Source organism: Vidua chalybeata, chromosome 35 (genome assembly GCF_026979565.1).
Source record: "Vidua chalybeata isolate OUT-0048 chromosome 35, bVidCha1 merged haplotype, whole genome shotgun sequence".
In the NCBI taxonomy this organism is placed as follows: Eukaryota; Metazoa; Chordata; class Aves; order Passeriformes; family Viduidae; genus Vidua; species Vidua chalybeata.
Genome location: NC_071564.1, coordinates 16,305 through 34,494, shown reverse-complemented (window position 1 = coordinate 34,494; position 18,190 = coordinate 16,305). Strand labels below are relative to the sequence as shown.

At 64.1% G+C, this 18,190-nt stretch overlaps 3 protein-coding genes across 3 annotated transcripts in view; 1 reads left to right on the top strand and 2 right to left on the bottom strand.

The window, feature by feature from the left end:
• The window catches only part of RYR1 (ryanodine receptor 1), an 89,666-nt gene extending 85,518 nt beyond the window's left edge, over positions 1-4,148 (bottom strand). Inside the window, 3 exon segments of the mRNA XM_053968499.1 lie at positions 1,242-1,346; positions 1,619-1,738; positions 4,095-4,148. Of these exon segments, the coding sequence (XP_053824474.1) occupies positions 1,242-1,346; positions 1,619-1,738; positions 4,095-4,139 (270 nt within the window). The 5' untranslated portion in view covers positions 4,140-4,148.
• A 3,346-nt stretch (positions 4,149-7,494) lies between these two features.
• On the top strand, positions 7,495-12,107 carry PRX (periaxin). Its single transcript, XM_053968525.1, has 5 exons — positions 7,495-7,576; positions 8,187-8,256; positions 8,364-8,475; positions 9,431-9,591; positions 10,311-12,107. The coding sequence occupies exons 2-5, from the start codon at positions 8,251-8,253 to the stop codon at positions 11,853-11,855; spliced, it is 1,824 nt and encodes a 607-aa protein (XP_053824500.1). The 5' UTR covers positions 7,495-7,576; positions 8,187-8,250; the 3' UTR covers positions 11,856-12,107.
• A 668-nt stretch (positions 12,108-12,775) lies between these two features.
• The window catches only part of PLD3 (phospholipase D family member 3), a 9,672-nt gene continuing 4,257 nt past the window's right edge, over positions 12,776-18,190 (bottom strand). The window contains exons 6-9 of the mRNA XM_053968498.1: positions 16,473-16,673; positions 16,089-16,394; positions 13,901-14,000; positions 12,776-13,015 (exon numbers count right to left, since the gene is read on the bottom strand). Coding sequence (XP_053824473.1) covers positions 12,825-13,015; positions 13,901-14,000; positions 16,089-16,394; positions 16,473-16,673 — 798 coding nt within the window. The 3' untranslated portion in view covers positions 12,776-12,824. The remainder of the gene's footprint in view (positions 13,016-13,900; positions 14,001-16,088; positions 16,395-16,472; positions 16,674-18,190) is intronic.

Below are 18,190 nucleotides of genomic sequence, written 5' to 3'. Positions count from 1 at the left end.
ACAGGATCCTAAATCCCCCAAAAACCCCTCCAGGAACCCCAGAGGGTCCTAAATCCCCCAAAAACCCCTCCAGGAACCCCACAGGATCCTAAATCCCCCAAAAACTCCTCCAGGAACCCCTCAGGATCCTAAACCCCCCAAAAAGGACCGAAAAACTCCTCTGGGAACCCCACAGGAACCTAAACCCCCCAAAAACTCCTCCAGGTACCCCACTGGGTCCTAAACCCCCCAAGAGGACCCCAAAAACTCCTCCAGGAACGCCTCAGGATCCTAAACCCCCCAAAAACTCCTCCAGGCACCCCTCAGGTGTCCCCAAAACCCCTCCAAGACCCCCAAACCCAACCCAACAACCCCTAAAACCCCTCCAGGGCCCCCCAAATCCCCTCTTACGGACCCCAAAACCACCTCTAGAGCCCCCCAAATCCCTGGTGGGACCCCAGACTGGGATTTGGGGACCCCAGACCCACTTCTAGAGCCCCCTGGGACCCCTCGGGCCCCCCAAATCCACCCTCCAGCCCCCCGAAATCCCTTCTTAAGGATCCCAAACCACCTCTAGTGCCCCCCAAATCCTCTTTGGGACCCCAGACCCACCTCTAGTGCCCCCCAAATCCCCGGAGGGACCCCAGACCCACCTCGAGAGGCCCCCAAATCCTCTTTGGGACCCCAGACCCGCCTCTAGTGCCCCCCAAATCCCCTTTGGGACCCCAGACCTGCCTCTAGTGCCCCCCAAATCCCCTTTGGGACCCCAGACCCGCCTCTAGTGCCCCCCAAATCCCCGGAGGGACCCCAGACCCGCCTCTAGTGCCCCCCAAATCCCCTTTGGGACCCCAGACCCGCCTCTAGTGCCCCCCAAATCCTCTTTGGGACCCCAGACCCGCCTCTAGTGCCCCCCAAATCCCCTTTGGGACCCCAGACCCACCTCTAGTGCCCCCCAAATCCCCGGAGGGACCCCAGACCCGCCTCTAGTGCCCCCCAGATCCTCTTTGGGACCCCAGACCCACCTCAAGTGCCCCCCAAATCCCCTTTGGGACCCCAGACCCACCTCTAGTGCCCCCCAAATCCCCTTTGGGACCCCAGACCCACCTCTAGTGCCCCCCAAATCCCCTCTTAAGTTCCTCCACCCACCTCCAGTGCCCCCGTGCGACCCCCAAATCTCCTGTTAGGGACCCCAAAGCACCTCTAGTGCCCCCCAGATCCCCTCGGGGGGGTTCCCCAGATCCCCGGAGGGACCCCAGACCCACCTCGCTGCCGATCTCGGAGCTGTTGGCCAGCATCTCCTGCAGGGCCCGCACCGACAGCGACTGCTCCAGCACGAAGCAGCACACGGCCAGGTCGGGGGGGACATTCTGGGGACAAAGCGGGGGGTCAGAGGTCATGGGGGACGTTCTGGGGGGACACCGGGGGGTCAGAGGTCGCGGGGGACCCTCCCTCACCCGTGGGACGCCGCATGCCCCCACCCCAAAACTCAGGGGTTCCCCCCAGACCCCATCCCTGGCTGTCCCCGCCTCTAACCCCTCCCTCAGAACCCCCCAAAACCCCCCCAGATTTGGGGTCCCCGCAGCCTCCCGGGCCCTTCCCCGAATTTTGGGGGTCCCCCCCCGAATTTTGGGGGTCTCACCTGCGCGTTGGAGGTGGGCTCCAGCGAGCACAGGCGGTTCCCAAAGCCCTCGACCGACAGGCAGAGCTTGAGCTGCTCCTTCAGCAGCGTCGTGGTGCACTGCAGGACCACCTCGTCGTCCTGGGGGGGAAATTGGGGGGTTCAGCACCCCAAAATACCCCAAAATGTCCCCAAAATACCCCAAAATAACCCCCAGGGCCCCAAAAGAACCACCAGAAATCCAAAAATATCCCCAGAAAACCAAAAATACCCAAATAAACTGAAAAAATTCTGCCCTGTGGGGTGGGGTGGCACTGCAGGACCACCTCGTCGTCCTGGGGGGGAAACTGGGGGGTCAGCACCCCAAAATGTCCCCAAAATAACCCAAAATAACCACGAGGACCCCAAAAATAGGCACCAGAAATCCAAAATATCCCCAGAAAACCAAAAATACCCAAATAAACTGAAAAAAATCTGCCCTGTGGGGTGGGGTGGCACTGCAGGACCACGTCGTCATCCATGGGGGGCAAAGCGCCCCAAAATATCCCCCCAAAAAAAAACAGAATCACAAAATATCCCCCCAGACCCCCCCCAAAAAAAAAAAACCAGAATCACAAAATGCCCCCCCCAAATCACAAAATATCCCCCCAAATAAACCCAGGACCCCAAAATATCCCTCAGAATGACAAAATATTCCGCCAACCCCCCCCCCAAACCCCCCCAAAATCCTAAAAAATCCCCCAGAACCTCAAAATATTCCCCCAAAACCCCAAAATATCCCCGCCCAAAAACCCCCAGAATCCCAAAATCCCCCCCCAAAATCCCCAAAATATCCCCCCAGAACCCCCCAAAAAGCCCCCAAAACCCCCCAAATCGGGACCCCTTGGGTGCCCCCCAAACACTTTTTGGGGGGGGGGTCAGGACCACCTGGATGCCCCCAGACCCTTTTTAGGGGGGGTCACGACCCTCTGGGTGGCCCCCAGACCCTTTTTGGGGGGTCCGGGGGGGTCAGGACCCCCCCTCCGCCCCCCTCCCCCCCCCCCAGGAGTTCGGCTCCCCCTCCCCCTCCCCCACCTGCTCCCATCACTCGGGGCCCCCCCGAAATTGGGGGGGGGGGGGGGTGGGGGAGGGGCGGATTCCACCCGCGGGCCGGGGATGCCACGGGGGGGGGGGAGGAGCGTCTCCGTGACTCAGTTTCCCCCTCCCCAAAAATCGCCCCACTGCCCCCAAAATCTGCTGAGCTCAGCATTTCTCCCCCCCCAACCCCCCCACGCCAAGGTCACCCCTTCGCCCCCTCCCCCCAATTCCCCCCCTACCCCCGGCCTCGTTTTGAGGCCAAACTGGGAGAAACTGGGACAGAGCAACTGGGACGCCCCTCCCCCCACCCACCCAACCCCCCCCCCCGACCCCCCTGGGGGGGATCTGGTGTCGCCCCTCCCCCCCCCAGCAGCTGCTCCCCCTCCCCCCCCCCCCCCCCCCCGTGTTGCTTTTTTGGGAGCCCGGGACAGGTGGGGGGAGGGGCGGGGTGACCCCCCCCCTTCCCAGTGCTCCTCCCAGTTCATCCCAGTTCATCCCAGTATCTCCCAGTATCCCCAGTTTCCCTCCCCAGTTCATCCCAGTATCCCCCAGTATCCCCAGTTTCCCTCCCCAGTTCATCCCAGTATCCCCCAGTATCCCCAGTTTCCCTTCCCAGTCTCCCCAGTACTCCCAGTCCCCCTCCCAGTTCATCCCAGTATCCCCAGTTTCCCTCCCCAGTTCATCCCAGTATTTCCCAGTATCCCCAGTTTCCCTCCCCAGTTCATCCCAGTATCCCCCAGTATCCCCAGTTTCCCTTCCCAGTCTCCCCAGTACTCCCAGTCCCCCTCCCAGTTCATCCCAGTATCTCCCAGTTTCCCCTCCCAGTATGTCCCAATATCACCCCCCAGTTTCTCCCAGTTTCCCTTCCCAACTCCCCCAGTATCCCCAGTTCTGTTCCCCCAAATCCCCCCAGTATCCCCTCCCAGTACCCCCAGTCCTTCTCTCCCACTTCTCCCAGTTTCTCACCCATTATCTCCCAGTATCCCGTCCCAGTTCTCCCAGTATCCCCCCCAGTTTCTTCCCAGTTCTCCCAGTTCTCCCTCTCAATCCCCTCCCAGTATCTCCCAGTATCCCCTCCAATTTCCCCTCTCAGTATTTCCCAGTATGCCCCCCAGTTTCCTCCCAGTTCTCCCAGTTTCCCCTCGCAGTATGTCCCAGTATGCCCCCCAGTTTCCTCCCAGTATCCCCCCCAATTTCTCCCAGTTTCCTCCCAGTTCTCCCAGTTTCCCCTCCCAGTATGTCCCAGTATCCCTCCCCAGTTTCCTCCCAGTATCCCCCCCAATTTCTCCCAGTTTCCTCCCAGTTCTCCCAGTTTCCCCTCCCAGTATGTCCCAGTATCCCTCCCCAGTTTCCTCCCAGTTTCCCCCCAATTTCTCCCAGTTTCCCTCCCAGTTCCCTCCCAGTCTCCCCAGTTTCTCACCGTGCGCAGGAACTGCACATCGTCCTCGCCTTCCCCCTCAGCCATCGCCGCGGGGATTTGGGGGGTCCCGGGTGAGCTTTGGGGGGTCCCAGGTGAAGTTTGGGGGGTCCCAGCTGCGGTTCGGGGGGTCCCGGCTGCGATTTGGGGGGTCCCGGGTGGATTTTGGGGGGTCCCGGCTGCGATTTGGGGGGTCCCGGGTGGATTTTGGGGGGTCCCGGCTGCGATTTGGGGGGTCCCGGGTGGATTTTGGGGGGTCCCGGCTGCGATTTGGGGGGTCCCGGGTGGGTTTTGGGGGGTCCCGGGTGAAATTTGGGGGTCCCAGCTGCGGTTCAGGGGATCCCAGGTGAAATTTGGGGGGTCCCGGGGCGTTTTGGGGGGTCCTGGGTGAAGTTTTGGGGGGTCCCGTCCCCCCCCCTCGGCTGCTCCCCCCGCGGGTGTCACCGGTCGTGTCCCCCCCGGTGTCGCGAGGGCTGGCGGCGACACCTGCAGCCCCTCCCCCACCCGTGACGTGAGGGGGGAGGGTCCGGGGGGGGGGAGGGGGCGGGAAACTGAGGCACGGAATCCCCACTTTGTCATCTGCAGGGGGGAAACCGAGGCACGGACCCCTCCCAATGTCACCCGGAGGGGGAAACTGAGGCACGGGATCCCCACTTTATCACCTGCAGGGGGGAAACTGAGGCACGGACCCCTCCCAGTGTCACCTGGAGGGGGAAACTGAGGCACGGACCCTTCCCCATGTCAACTGGAGGGGGAAACTGAGGCACGGAATCCCCACTTTGTCACCTGCAGGGGGAAACTGAGGCACGGACCCTTCCCCATGTCAACTGGAGGGGGAAACTGAGGCACGGAATCCCCACTTTGTCACCTGCAGGGGGAAACTGAGGCACGGACCCTTCCCCATGTCAACTGGAGGGGGAAACTGAGGCACGGAATCCCCACTTTGTCACCTGCAGGGGGAAACTGAGGCACGGACCCCTCCCCGTGTCACCTGGAAAACTGAGGCACGGAATTCCCCTCAGGTCACCTGGAGGGGGAAAGCGAGGCACAGACCCCTCCCAACGTCACCCGGAGGGGGAAAGCGAGGCACAGACCCCTCCCAATGTCACCCGAAGGGGGAAACTGAGGCACGAACCCTTCCAACGCTCCCCCAAGGTCCTCCCCAACACTGGGGGGGGGGGGGGGGGGGTGAGGCCTGTGGCCCTTTAAGAGGAGGGGTCCCCAGAGTTCAGCCCAGCACAGCCTGGCTTTTTCGGAGCAGGGATTTTAGGAGTGATTTTAGGAGTGATTTTAGGAGTGATCCCACCTCCCAGACCCTGCCCGGGGCGGAATTTAAGGGCGGCTCACCGCGACAATCCAGGCTGTGGGGATCCTGGAGCAGCACCCCCCTGAGTCCTCCACAGCTCTCCAGAGCTCCTTGGCGTGAAGACCCCAAAACCCCTCAGAGCACCCCAAAACCCTCACTGCACCCCGGATCCCTCAAATCCCCTGAGGCCCCCCAGAACCCCTCAGGCGACCCAGCCCTCCCCTTTCCCCTCACATTTCCCCTTTTTTCCCCTCACATTTCCCACCATTTCCCCCTCACATTTCCCACCATTTCCCCCTCACATTTCTCTCTTTTCCCCTCACATTTCCCTCTCTTTCCCCCTCACATTTCCCATCATTTTCCCCTCACATTTCCCACCCTTTCTCCCTCACGTTTCTCTCTCTTTTCCCCTCACGTTTCCCGCCCTTTTTTCCCCTCACATTTCCCTCCCTTTTCCCCTCACATTTCTCTCTCTTTTCCCCTCACATTTCCCTCTCTTTTCCCCTCACATTCCTTCCTTTTTTCCCCTCACATTTCCCACCCTTTCTCCTTCAAATTTCTCTCTCTTTTCCCCTCACATTTCCCTCTCTTTTCCCCTCACATTTCCCTCTCTTTCCCCCTCACATTCCCCCCCCTTTTCCCCTCACATTTCCCCCCCTTTTCCCCTCACATTTCCCGCTCTTTTCCCCTCACATTTCCCGCTCTTTTCCCCTCACATTTCCCGCTCTTTTCCCCTCACATTTCCCGCTCTTTTCCCCTCACATTTCCCACCCTTTCTCCTTCAAATTTCTCTCTTTTCCCCTCCGGTTTCCCTCCCTTTTCCCCCTCACATTTCCCTCTCTTTTCCCCTCACATTTTCCTCTTTTTCCCCTCACATTTCCCTCTCTTCCTCTCTCACATTTCCCTCCCTTTTCCCCTCACAGTTCCCACCCTTTTCCCCCTCACATTTCCCTCTCTTTTCCCCTCACATTTCCCACCATTTCCCCCTCACATTTCTCTCTCTTTTCCCCTCACATTTCCCTCTCCCCCTCACATTTCCCTCTCTTTCCCCCTCACATTTCCCCCCTTTTCCCCTCACACGTCCCTCTTTTCCCTTCACATTTCCCTCTCTTTTACCCTCACATTTCTCTCTCCTTTCCCCTCACATTCCTTCCTTTTTCCCCCTCACATTTCCCACCCTTTCTCCTTCAAATTTCTCTCTCTTTTCCCCTCACATTTCCCCTCCTTTTCCCCTCACATTTCCCTCTCTTTTCCCCTCACATTTCCCGCTGTTTTTCCCCTCACATTTCCCGCTGTTTTTCCCCTCACATTTCCCGCTCTTTTTCCTTTTCCCCTCACATTTCCCCTCCTTTTCCCCTCACATTTCCCTCTCTTTTCCCCTCACATTTCCCTCTCTTTTCCCCTCACATTCCCCTCTCTTTTCCCCTCACATTTCCCCCCTTTTCCCCTCACATTCCCCTCTCTTTTCCCCTCACATTTCCCCTCACGTTTCCCTCCTTTTCCCCCATTGATTTACACCTTAAAATAATGGCATAAGGAGGTTCCCTCTCCATTTAGAGCCCCAAAACAGAGTTTAGGGGGTCCCAGCAGTTGTTTATGGGGTCCCGGGGTTGGTTTAGGGCGTCCCAGGGGTGATTTTGGGGGTTATGGGGTGGTTTTGGGGGTCTCAGAGGTGTTACGGGGGTTGTGAGGAGGGTTTAGGGGGTCCCGGGGTGGTTATGGGGGGGTCCCAGGTGAGGTTTGAGGGGTCCCAGGGGTGATTTTTGGGGTTATGGGGTGGTTGGGGGGGGTCCCAGGGGTGGCTTAGAGGGTTAAGGGGTGGTTTGGGGGGTCCCGGGGTGGTTTAGGGGGGGTCCCAGCAGCGGTTTGGGGGTCCCAGGGGTGTTATGGGGGTCCCGGGGGTGGTTTAGGGGGTTATGGGGAGGTTTTGGGGGCTCCCCAGGATCTCTCCCCCCATCCCACCCCCCCATCCCGGCCTCAGGCCCGGCTCCATCCCACGGGAATTTCTGCTGATTCCCCCAAATTCCCGGAATTCCCCGGGGGGGGGGCAGGACAAGGACCCCCCTTGTCCCGCGGCTGCGTGGGGGGGGAGGGGGATTCCAAAAAAAAGGGGGGGTCCCCCCGAGCTGGGGGTGGGGGGGACGCGGAGCCTCCGGCAGAGCAGCGGCGCAGCGGGAAGGTGAGGAGGGGAATTTGGGGTGCGGGCTGGGAAAAAGGGGTCCGGGATGGGGGTTGGGAGGGATTTGGGGGGCTGCGATGGGCTTTGGGGGTGCAATGGGGGGGATTTGGGGGGCTGCAGTGGGCTTTGGGGGGATTTGGGGGGGCTGCGATGGGGTTTGGGGGGATTTGGGGGCTGCAGTGAGGTGTGGGGGTGCAATAGGGTGGATTTGGGGCTGCGATGGGCTTTGGGGGTGCAATGGGGGGCTGTAATGCGGTTTTGGGGGATTTGAGGGGCTGCGATGGGCTTTGGGGGTGCAATGGGGGGGATTTGGGGGTGCAATGGGGGGCTGTAATGGGGTTTGAGGGGAATTGGGGGGCAGTGACGGGGTTTGGGGGGAATTGGGGGGCAGTGACGGGGTTTGGGGGGCTGCAGTGAGGGGTTGGGGGTCTGGAGTGGGGTTTGGGGGAATTTGGGGGGCAGTAGTGGGGTTTGGGGGTGCAATGGGGGGCTGTGATGGGGTTGGGGGTGCAATGGGGGGCAGTGACGGGGTTTGGGGGATTTGGGGGGCAGTGACGGGGTTTGGGGGGCTGTAAAGGGGTTTTGGGGGTCTCTGTGCCCCTTTTTCCAGGACCCGTCACCACCGACCCCTGCTTGTCCCCCCCGAGACCCCCCAAAAGAGGGAACCCCCCACCATGGAGGTGAGGAGGGGTCTGCGGTGATGGGGGGGGGGACCCGGGGCTGGGGAGGGGTCACCGAGGGAGTTCCCCCCCCCTCCAATGCCCCCCTGTGCCCCCTCCCCTCCCAGGAGCTGCTGGAGCTGGGCCCGGGCTCCGAATTGGGGAGGGGGCTGCGCCTGGCCCGCGACAGCCGCGGGGTCTACGTGGCCGAGGCCCCCAAATCCCTGCGGCTGCGCCAGGGTGAGGACACTGGGGACACTGGGGACACTGGGGACACTGGGGGGCACTGGGGACACTGGGGACACTGGGGACATTGGGGGGGACACTGGGGGGCACTGGGGACACTGGGGACACTGGGGACACTGGGGGGCACTGGGGACACTGGGGGCACTGGGGGCACTGGGGACACTGGGGGACACTGGGGACATTGGGGGGCACTGGGGACACTGGGGGGCACTGGGGGACACTGGGGACATTGGGGACACTGGGGGGCACTGGGGACACTGGGGACACTGGGGGGCACTGGGGGGACACTGGGGGGCACTGGGGGGACACTGGGGGGCACTGGGGGCACTGGGGGGACACTGGGGGCACTGGGGGCACTGGGGGCACTGGGGGACACTGGGGACACTGGGGACACTGGGGACACTGGGGACACTGGGGATGACAAGATGACACTGGGGACACTGGGGACACTGGGGACACTGGGGATGACAAGATGACACTGGGGACACTGGGGACACTGGGGACACTGGGGATGACAAGATGACACTGGGGGTGACAGGGTGGCACCGGGCTGGCACTGGAGGTGACAAGGTGACACTGGCGGTGACAGGGTGACACTGGGGGTGACAAGGTGACACGGGGGTGACACTGGGGGTGACAAGGTGACACTGGCAGTGACAGGGTGACACTGGGGGTGACAAGGTGACACGGGGGTGACACTGGAGGTGACAAGGTGACACTGGCGGTGACAGGGTGACACTGGGGGTGACAAGGTGACACGGGGGTGACACTGGAGGTGACAAGGTGACACTGGCGGTGACAGGGTGACACTGGGGGTGACAAGGTGACACGGGGGTGACACTGGAGGTGACAAGGTGACACTGGCAGTGACAGGGTGACACTGGGGGTGACAAGGTGACACGGGGGTGACACCGGCGGTGACAGGGCGCCCCTCGGGCTGTCCCCGCAGGTGACCGTGTCCTGGGGGCGCGGGTCTCCTTCGAGGGCGCGTCCCCCGAGGCCGTGGGGCGGCTGCTGGAGGGGGCCGGGGGGTGCCGCGTGTCCCTGCAGCTGCGCCGGGGGACCCCGCCCGGGACCCCCGAGGGACAGCGGGACGGAGCGGCCAGGCTGGTGCGGACCCCCGGGGTTTGGGGGACCCCGGGGAGGGGGGGGTCCCTGTGGATGGGGAGTGTTTGGGGGTCCCTATGGATGGGACCAGGGGTGAGGTTTTGGGTGTTTGGGGGTCCTGGTGGATGGGGTGGGGGGGTCCCTATGGATGGGGGGGTGAGGATTTGGGGGTTTTGGGGGTCCCTAAGGGCAGGGGATGGGGTGTTTGGGGGTCCCTGTGGGTGGGTTTTGGGGTCTTTGGGGTTCCTGTGGGTGGGTTTTGGGGTGTGGGGTGTTTGGGGGTCCCTGTGGGTGGGTTTTGGGGTGTTTGGGGCTCCCTGTGGGCGGGTTTCGGGGTGTTTGGGGGTCCCTGTGGGTGGGTTTTGGGGTGTTTGGGGCTCCCTGTGGGTGGGTTTTGGGGTGTTTGGGGCTCCCTGTGGGTGGGTTTCGGGGTGTTTGGGGGTTCCATGTGGGTGTGTTTGGGGCTCCCTGTGGGTGAGTTTCGGGGTGTTTGGGGCTCCCTGTGGGCGGGTTTCGGGGTGTTTGGGGTGTTTGGGGGTCCCTGTGGGTGGGTTTCGGGGTCTTTGGGGGTCCCTGTGGGTGTGTTTTGGGGTGTGGGGTGTTTGGGGCTCCCCGTGGGCGGGTTTCGGGGTGCTTTGGGCTCCCTGTGGACGCGGCATGGTTTGTGGGGTGCCGGCGCTCCCCCCATCCCGTGTGCCCCACATCCCCCCGTGCCCCCCCAGCCCATCCCGGTGCCCGCGGCCCCCAAGAAGCCGCCGGCAGCGCCCGTCCCGCCCGCCGCCGCCCCGCTCTCGGTGGAACTGGCCCTTCCCAAGCTCCCGAAGCTTCCCAAGCCCCGCGGCGCCGCCGCCCCGGAGCCCCCGGTGCCCCCGGAGCCCCCGCGCCCACCGCGACCCCGCCTCACCGTGCGGGAAGCGGCCGCGGCCCGGACGCCGCTGCCGGAGCCCCCCGAGCCCCCCGAGCTGCCCCCGGCCGGCTCCGGGCCCCGCATCCCGGCCGTGGAGCTGGCGGCTCCCAAGGGGTCCCTGGGGCTAAGCCCACCCCCGTGGGGAAAGGGGGGCCCGGCCACGACCCCCGAAGGCGCCGGGGGAGATGAGGAGGGGGCGCCGGGCGCTCGTGGGGGGTTCCCGGCCCTGCGCGTCCCCTCCGTCCCCATCGACGTCCCCAAAGCCGCCGTGGAGCTGGCGCCGGAGCTCGGCCTCGCTAGCCCGGAGCCCCCCGGCGCTAGCCCGGACGCGGGGTCCAGGTTCGCCCAGGGGCTGCGGAAGCTCAGCCGGGAGCTGGAGGCTCCGGCGGTGGAAATCGCCCCCAAGCCCCCCAAATTCCGCCTCCCCCGCCTCGGGCGGGCGCTGGCCAAGCTGCGGGAGGGCGGCGGGACCCCGCCGGTGCCGCCCCCCGGGATCGCCATCCCCAGCGTGGAGCTGCACCTGGGGGCGGTGGGGGACGCCGGGGCCAAGCTGAAGGTCCCCAAACTGTCGCTGGCGCCGTTCGGTGACATCGAGGACGGTCCCCGCTTCGGGGCCGGGGGCGCTCCGGGGTCCCCGCGGCTCCGCGCCCCGCGCTTCGGCATCGCGGCGGCGGCGCTGCCGAAATTCGGGGGGTCCAGCCCCGACCTCCGCCCCGGGGGGGTCCCCAAAGCGCCCCCGAAACGGGGGGGCAGCGCCGAGAGCCTGATCCTGGGCTGGACGGCACCGGAGCGCGCCGGGACCCTCCGGTCCAGGCCGAAATCCCGGGGGGCTTCGGCGCCGCCGTGGCCGCCCCGGATCCCCATCCCCGCCGTGGGGTTCGCCCTGCCGGGACCCGAACCGGCACCGGCACCGGAGCGCCCCGAGGCCCGCCGGGCTCCGGAGCCGCCGGCGCTGAAGGTGCCGGTGCTGGAGCTGGCGCCGCCGGGCTTGGACGGCACCTCGGAGCCCCCCGGGCGCCGCTTTGGGGTGAAACTCCCCAAATTCGGGGCTGGCTCCTCCGGGAGCGCGGCGGGAGCCTCCGGGAGGATGAGGAGGGGCGGCTCCAAGCCCGTCGCTGAGGAAGGAGGAGCCCCCGCCATGGGAACCCCCGGCGCCGCCGCTGGGTGCCCAGGGTGGGTTTCACCCCCGGCGGGGCCTCGCCGGAGCCCCCCAAATTGGGGAGGATGCGGTTCCCCGACGTGGAGCTCTGCCCCGGGGACCCCCAAATCCCTGGCGTCGGGGGGATCTCCTCCCGCTGCGATCCGGGGGGGCTCCGGGGCCAGGGGACCCCCAAATTCCAGCTGCCGCAGCTGGTGCTGAGCCCCCAAATCTGTGGCGAGCCATGAGCCCCCCTCCCAACCTGGGGGGGGGCTTTGGGGAGCCCCCCAAAGCGGTGACTGAGCTCCCCCAGACCCTCTCTAACTCCCTCCCTCCCGAATTCCTAATCCAGCCTTTTTTTGGGGGGGGCTTTGAGGCTTTTTTGCCCATTTTTGGGGTGTTTCCATTAACCAGGGAAGGGGGGCACAAGGGTGCTGCCCCCCACCCCGGCCCCTCACGCTTGTTTTGGCCAGAATAAACGTTAATCCCAAAAAAAACCTCGAGTGTGATGGGGCTGGGGGCTCCAGGGAGGGGTTTGGGGCTCCAGGGAGGGGTTTGGGGGATCAGGGAAGGGTTTAGGGCTCCAGGAAGGGGTTTGGGGGTCCAGGGAGGAATTTGGGGGTTCAGGGAGGGGTTTGGGGTTCCAGGGAGGATTTTGGGGGTCCACGGAGGAATTTGGGGTTCCAGGGAGGATTTTGGGGTTCAAGGGAGGGGTTTGGGGGTCCAGGGAGGGTTTATGGGCCCAGGGAAGAATTTGGAGGTCCAGGGAGGAATTTGGGGGAGCAGGGAGGATTTTGGGGGTCCAGGGAGGAATTTGGATCTCTAGGGAGGGGTTTGGGGATCCAGGGAGGAATTTGGGGATCCAGGGATGAATTTGGGGGTCCAGGGAGGAATTTGGGGATCCAGGGAGGATTTTGGGGGTCCAGGGAGGAGTTTGGGGTTCCAGAGAGGATTTTGGGGGTCCAGGGAGGAATTTGGATCTCTAGGGAGGGGTTTCGGGGATCAGGGAGGAATTTGGGGTTCCAGGGAGAGGTTTGGGGGTCCAGGGAGGAGTTTGGGGTTCCAGGGAGGAATTTGGGGTTCCAGGGAGAGGTTTGGGTGTCCAATAATCACAAACCCCCTCAAACCACACCAACGCAAGCTCCACAAAACCCATTTCTCTTGTTTTTTTTCCCCCCAAAAACGCCGGCGCTAGCGGGGCCCGCAGCGGCTGCCCCAGCTCTGGCTGTCGCCGATGTCCACGCTGTACTGGGAGCTCCAGTCCCGCTCGAAGACGTCCTGGAGCCGCTCCCGGAACGTCCCCGCGCCGGCCCCGGGCTGCGCCACCACCAGCGCCGAGCCCGCCGTGCGCTCGAAGTAGTCCCCGGACCAGTTGGATGTGCCTGTGGGAGATTGTGGGGAGGGGGACGGGGAGGATTCACCCCAAAACCAACCCAAAATGCCCCAAAACACCTCAAAACCACCTCAAAATACCCCCAAAACACCCCAAAATCTGCCCCAAAGTGGCCACAAAACCGCTCTAAACCCGCCCCAAAATCTGCCCCAAAACGCCCCCAAAATTCCCCAAAACCCCCCAGAACTCCCCAAATCTCCCCAAAACGCCCCCGAACTCCCCAAAACTGCCCCAAAACCGTCCCAAAACTCCCCAAAACGCCCCCAAACTCCCCAAAACTCCCCAAACTGCCCCCAAACCACCCCAAAATCTGCCCCAAACTGGCCACAAAACCGCTCTAAACCCACCCCAAAATCTGCCCCAAAACTGCCCCAAAACTCCCCAAAACGCCCCCAAACTCCCCAAACCACCCCAAAATCTGCCCCAAAATGCCCCCAAACTCCCCAAAACTCCCCAAAATGCCCCAAAATGCCCCCAAACTCCCCAAAATGCTTCAAAATGCCCCAAAACTCTGCCAAACACCCCCAAACACCCCAAACCACCCCAAAATCTGCTCCAAACCCGCTCTAAAACCGCCCCAAAATCTGCCCAAAACTGCCCCAAAACTCCCCAAAATGCCCCCAAACTCCCCAAAACGCCCCCAAACTCCCCAAACCACCCCAAAATCTGCCCCAAACTGGCCACAAACCCACTCTAAAACCGCCCCAAAATCTGCCCCAAAACTGCCCCAAAACACCCCCAAACACCCCAAAATGCCCCAAAACACCCCCAAACTCCCCAAAACTCCCCAAAACGCCCCCAAACTGCCCCAAAACTCTGCCAAACACCCCCAAACTCCCCAAACTGCCCCGAAGTGCCCCGCGGCGTGGCGCACCCACGTAGGCGGCCTTGTCGGTCACCATGTACTTGGTGTGGCTGACGCGCGCGAAGGGGATCCGGCTCTGCGCCGCGCTGGCCGGCACCAGGAACAGGCGCTGCACCGGTGTCACCCCCCCGGGGGGATTGTCACCACCCCCGGGGGGATTGTCACCACCCCCGGGGGGATTGTCACCCCCCCGGGGGGATTGTCACCACCCCCGGGGGGATTGTCACCACCCCCCTGAGGGGATTGTCACCACCCCCGAGGGGATTGTCACCCCCCTGAGGGGATTGTCACCACACCGAGGGGATTGTCACCCACCCGAGGGGATTGTCACCACCCCAAGGGGATTGTCACCATCCCCACCGAGGGGATTGTCACCACCCTGAGGGGATTGTCACCTCCCCCGAGGGGATTGTCACCACCCCAAGGGGATTGTCACCTCCCCCGAGGGGATTGTCACCACCCCAAGGGGATTGTCACCCACCCGAGGGGATTGTCCCCCCCCTGAGGGGATTGTCACCCACCCGAGGGGATTGTCACCCACCCGAGGGGATTGTCACCACCCCAAGGGGATTGTCACCATCCCCACCGAGGGGATTGTCACCACCCTGAGGGGATTGTCACCTCCCCCGAGGGGATTGTCACCACCCCAAGGGGATTGTCACCTCCCCCGAGGGGATTGTCACCACCCCAAGGGGATTGTCACCCACCCGAGGGGATTGTCCCCCCCCTGAGGGGATTGTCACCCACCCGAGGGGATTGTCACCCACCCGAGGGGATTGTCACCACCCACCCGAGGGGATTGTCACCATCCCGAGGGGATTGTCACCACCCCCCGAGGGGATTGTCACCACCCCCGGGGGGATTGTCACCCCCCTGAGGGGATTGTCACCACCCCCCTGAGGGGATTGTCACCACCCCCGGGGGGATTGTCACCCCCCTGAGGGGATTGTCACCACCCCCCGAGGGGATTGTCACCACCCCGAGGGGATTGTCACCCCCCTGAGGGGATTGTCACCACCCCCGGGGGGATTGTCACCACCCCCCTGAGGGGATTGTCACCCCCCTGAGGGGATTGTCACCCCCCCGAGGGGATTGTCACCACCCCCGGGGGGATTGTCACCACCCCCCTGAGGGGATTGTCACCACCCCCGAGGGGATTGTCACCCCCCTGAGGGGATTGTCACCACCCCCGGGGGGATTGTCACCACCCCCCTGAGGGGATTGTCACCACCCCCGAGGGGATTGTCACCCCCCTGAGGGGATTGTCACCACCCCCGGGGGGATTGTCACCACCCCCCTGAGGGGATTGTCACCCCCCTGAGGGGATTGTCACCACCCCCCGAGGGGATTGTCACCACCCCCGAGGGGATTGTCACCACCCCCGGGGGGATTGTCACCCACCCGGGGGGATTGTCACCTCCCCCAGGGGGATTGTCACCACCCCCGGGGGGATTGTCACCACCATGCCTGAGGGGATTGTCACCACACCGAGGGGATTGTCACCACCCCAAGGGGATTGTCACCATCCCCACCGAGGGGATTGTCACCACCCTGAGGGGATTGTCACCTCCCCCGAGGGGATTGTCACCACCCCAAGGGGATTGTCACCTCCCCCGAGGGGATTGTCACCACCCCGAGGGGATTGTCACCACCCCAAGGGGATTGTCACCACCCCCCGAGGGGATTGTCACCCCCCCGAGGGGATTGTCACCCACCCGGGGGGATTGTCACCACCCCCGGGGGGATTGTCACCCACCCGGGGGGATTGTCACCACCCCCCCGAGGGGATTGTCACCACCCACCCGAGGGGATTGTCACCCCCCCGAGGGGATTGTCACCACCCCCCCCGAGGGGATTGTCACCCATCTGAGGGGATTGTCACCACCCCCCCCGAGGGGATTGTCACACCCCTGAGGGGATTGTCACCTTCCCGATGGCACTGCCACCCCCCTGAGGGGTCTGTCCCCTACCCCTAATGGCACTGCCACCCCTGATGGCACTGCCACCCCTCTGAGGGGTCTGTCACCCCTCTCAGGGCATTGCCACCCCCCTGATGTCACTGCCACCCCCCTGAGGGATCTGTCACCTCTCCCTGAAGGGATTGTCACCTTCCCGATGGCACCGCCACCCCTCTAATGGCACTGCCACCCCCGATGGCACCGCCGCCCCCCCAGAGGGGACCGTCCCCGGCACCCACCACCTCCACGGCGTAGCCCGTGCGGTTGTCGGCGACGGCGGCCAGCGACTTGAGGAAGGGGAACATGGCGGCGCGGCTGTGGGGCCAGCAGCCGGCCAGCAGCCGCAGCCGCACGCCGCGCTCCACCACGGCGCGCCGCAGCCGCTCGTCGATGGCCGGCCAGAAGCGCTCCGGCCGCGAGAACTCGGTGCTCGCCACGTAGCTCATCACCGCCACGTCCACGAACGCCGCCGCGCCGTCCACGACGCCCAGCAGCGCCTCCAGGTCGCCGGTGCGGCCGGCGGCGAGCAGCGCGGGCGGCGAGCTCTGCCGGGAGGGTCACGGCCGGCTTCAGCCCGGCGCGGCCGGCCCCGGCGGCGCCGGTCGCGGCGGCGCGGCACGTACCGAGAAGTAGACGGCGGCCGCGGTGCCGTTGAGCGTCGTCTCCAGCGGCGTCTCGGCGTTGATGGACGTGGAGTAGTTGTCCGGCCACGGCGCCGGGATGGACGCGCCGGGAACGCCCAGAGCCCAGTAGGCCTCGAAGATTTTGCCCAAATCTTCGGCCAAGCAGCTGCAGTTGTAGATGGCGGCTCCGAGCTCCTTCACCTGCGGCGAGCGGCGCCGGCGACTCGCGGGACGGCGCCGTTGGCCCTCCCCGATGGCCGAGGTTTGGGACGGCGCCGGTGCCGGGGTTGGGGGGTGCCCATCACGTTGGGTTCAGCCGGTGTTGGGTTCGGCACCGTCCGTGTTGGGTTTGGGGCCAACCTCATTGGGTTTGGGATCAACGCCATTGGGTTTGGTGCCGACCATGTTGGGGTTGGGATCAACGCCATTGGGTTTGGTGCCAACTCCATTGGGTTTGGTGCCGACCATGTTGGGGTTGGGATCAACGCCATTGGGTTTGGTGCCAACTCCATTGGGTTTGGTGCCGACCTTGTTGGGGTTGGGATCAATGCCATTGGGTTTGGTGCCAACTCCATTGGGTTTGGTGCCGACCATGTTGGGGTTGGCACCATCCATTGGGTTAGGCACCAACCCCATTAGGTTTGGGGCCATCCATTCAGTTCAACACCAATCCCATTGGGTTTGACACCAACCCCGTTGCGTTTGGCACCATCCATTGGGTTTGGGGCCAACCCCATTGAGTCTGGCACCATCCATTGGGTTCAACACCAACCCTGTTTGGTTTAGCACCGATCCCGTTGGGTTCGACACCAATCCCGTTGGGTTTGGCACCACCCATTGGGTTCAACACAACACCGTTGGGTTCCACACCAACCCCGTTGGGTTTGGCACCAATCCCGTTGGGTTTGGCACCATCCATTGGGTTTGGCACCAATCCCACTGGGTTTGGCACCGACCCCGTTGGGTTTGGCACTGACCCCGCTGGGTTTGGCACCATCCATTGGGTTTGGCACCAATCCCACTGGGTTTGGCACCAATCCCATTGGGTTTGGCACCGACCCCGTTGGGTTTGGCACCAATCCCGTTGGGTTTGGCGCCATCCATTGGGTTTGGCACCAATCCCATCGGGTTTGGCACCAATCCCATCGGGTTTGGCACCGACCCTGTTGGGTTTGGCGCCGACCCCGTCGTCTCCGTCCCCCCCCGGCAGGACCCACCTGTGTCAAGGCCCTCCAGTCCATGTTGGCGCTGCCAATGTAGAGATGGACGCCGTCCACCAGCCAGAACTTGGTGTGCAGCACGCCGCCGGTGAGGCGCGGCAGGTCCACGGCGCGCACGGCCGCACCTGCGGCGCCGGCATCGCGCGTCTCCCACCGGAACTCCCCCCGAGATCCGCCCCCCCCCAAACCCCGAGGGACCCCCAAATTTGGGGGGGGGGGGGCCCGCCCCGCCGCGCTCACCGCTGCGCTCCAGCGCCCGCAGATCGTCCAGCGGCGCCTCGGGCGAGGGCGCGCTGACCGCCACGCGCACGGCCACGCCGCGGCCCGGCAGCCGCAGCAGCTCCGCCAGGATCCGCTCGCCCTGCGGCCACCGAGAGCGGGAATGGGGGAATGGGGGAAAAACGGGGAAATGGGGGGAAATGGGGGGAAAACGGGGAGGAAATGGGGGGGAAAACGGGGAAATGGGGGAAAAACGGGGAAATGGGGGAGGAAATGGGG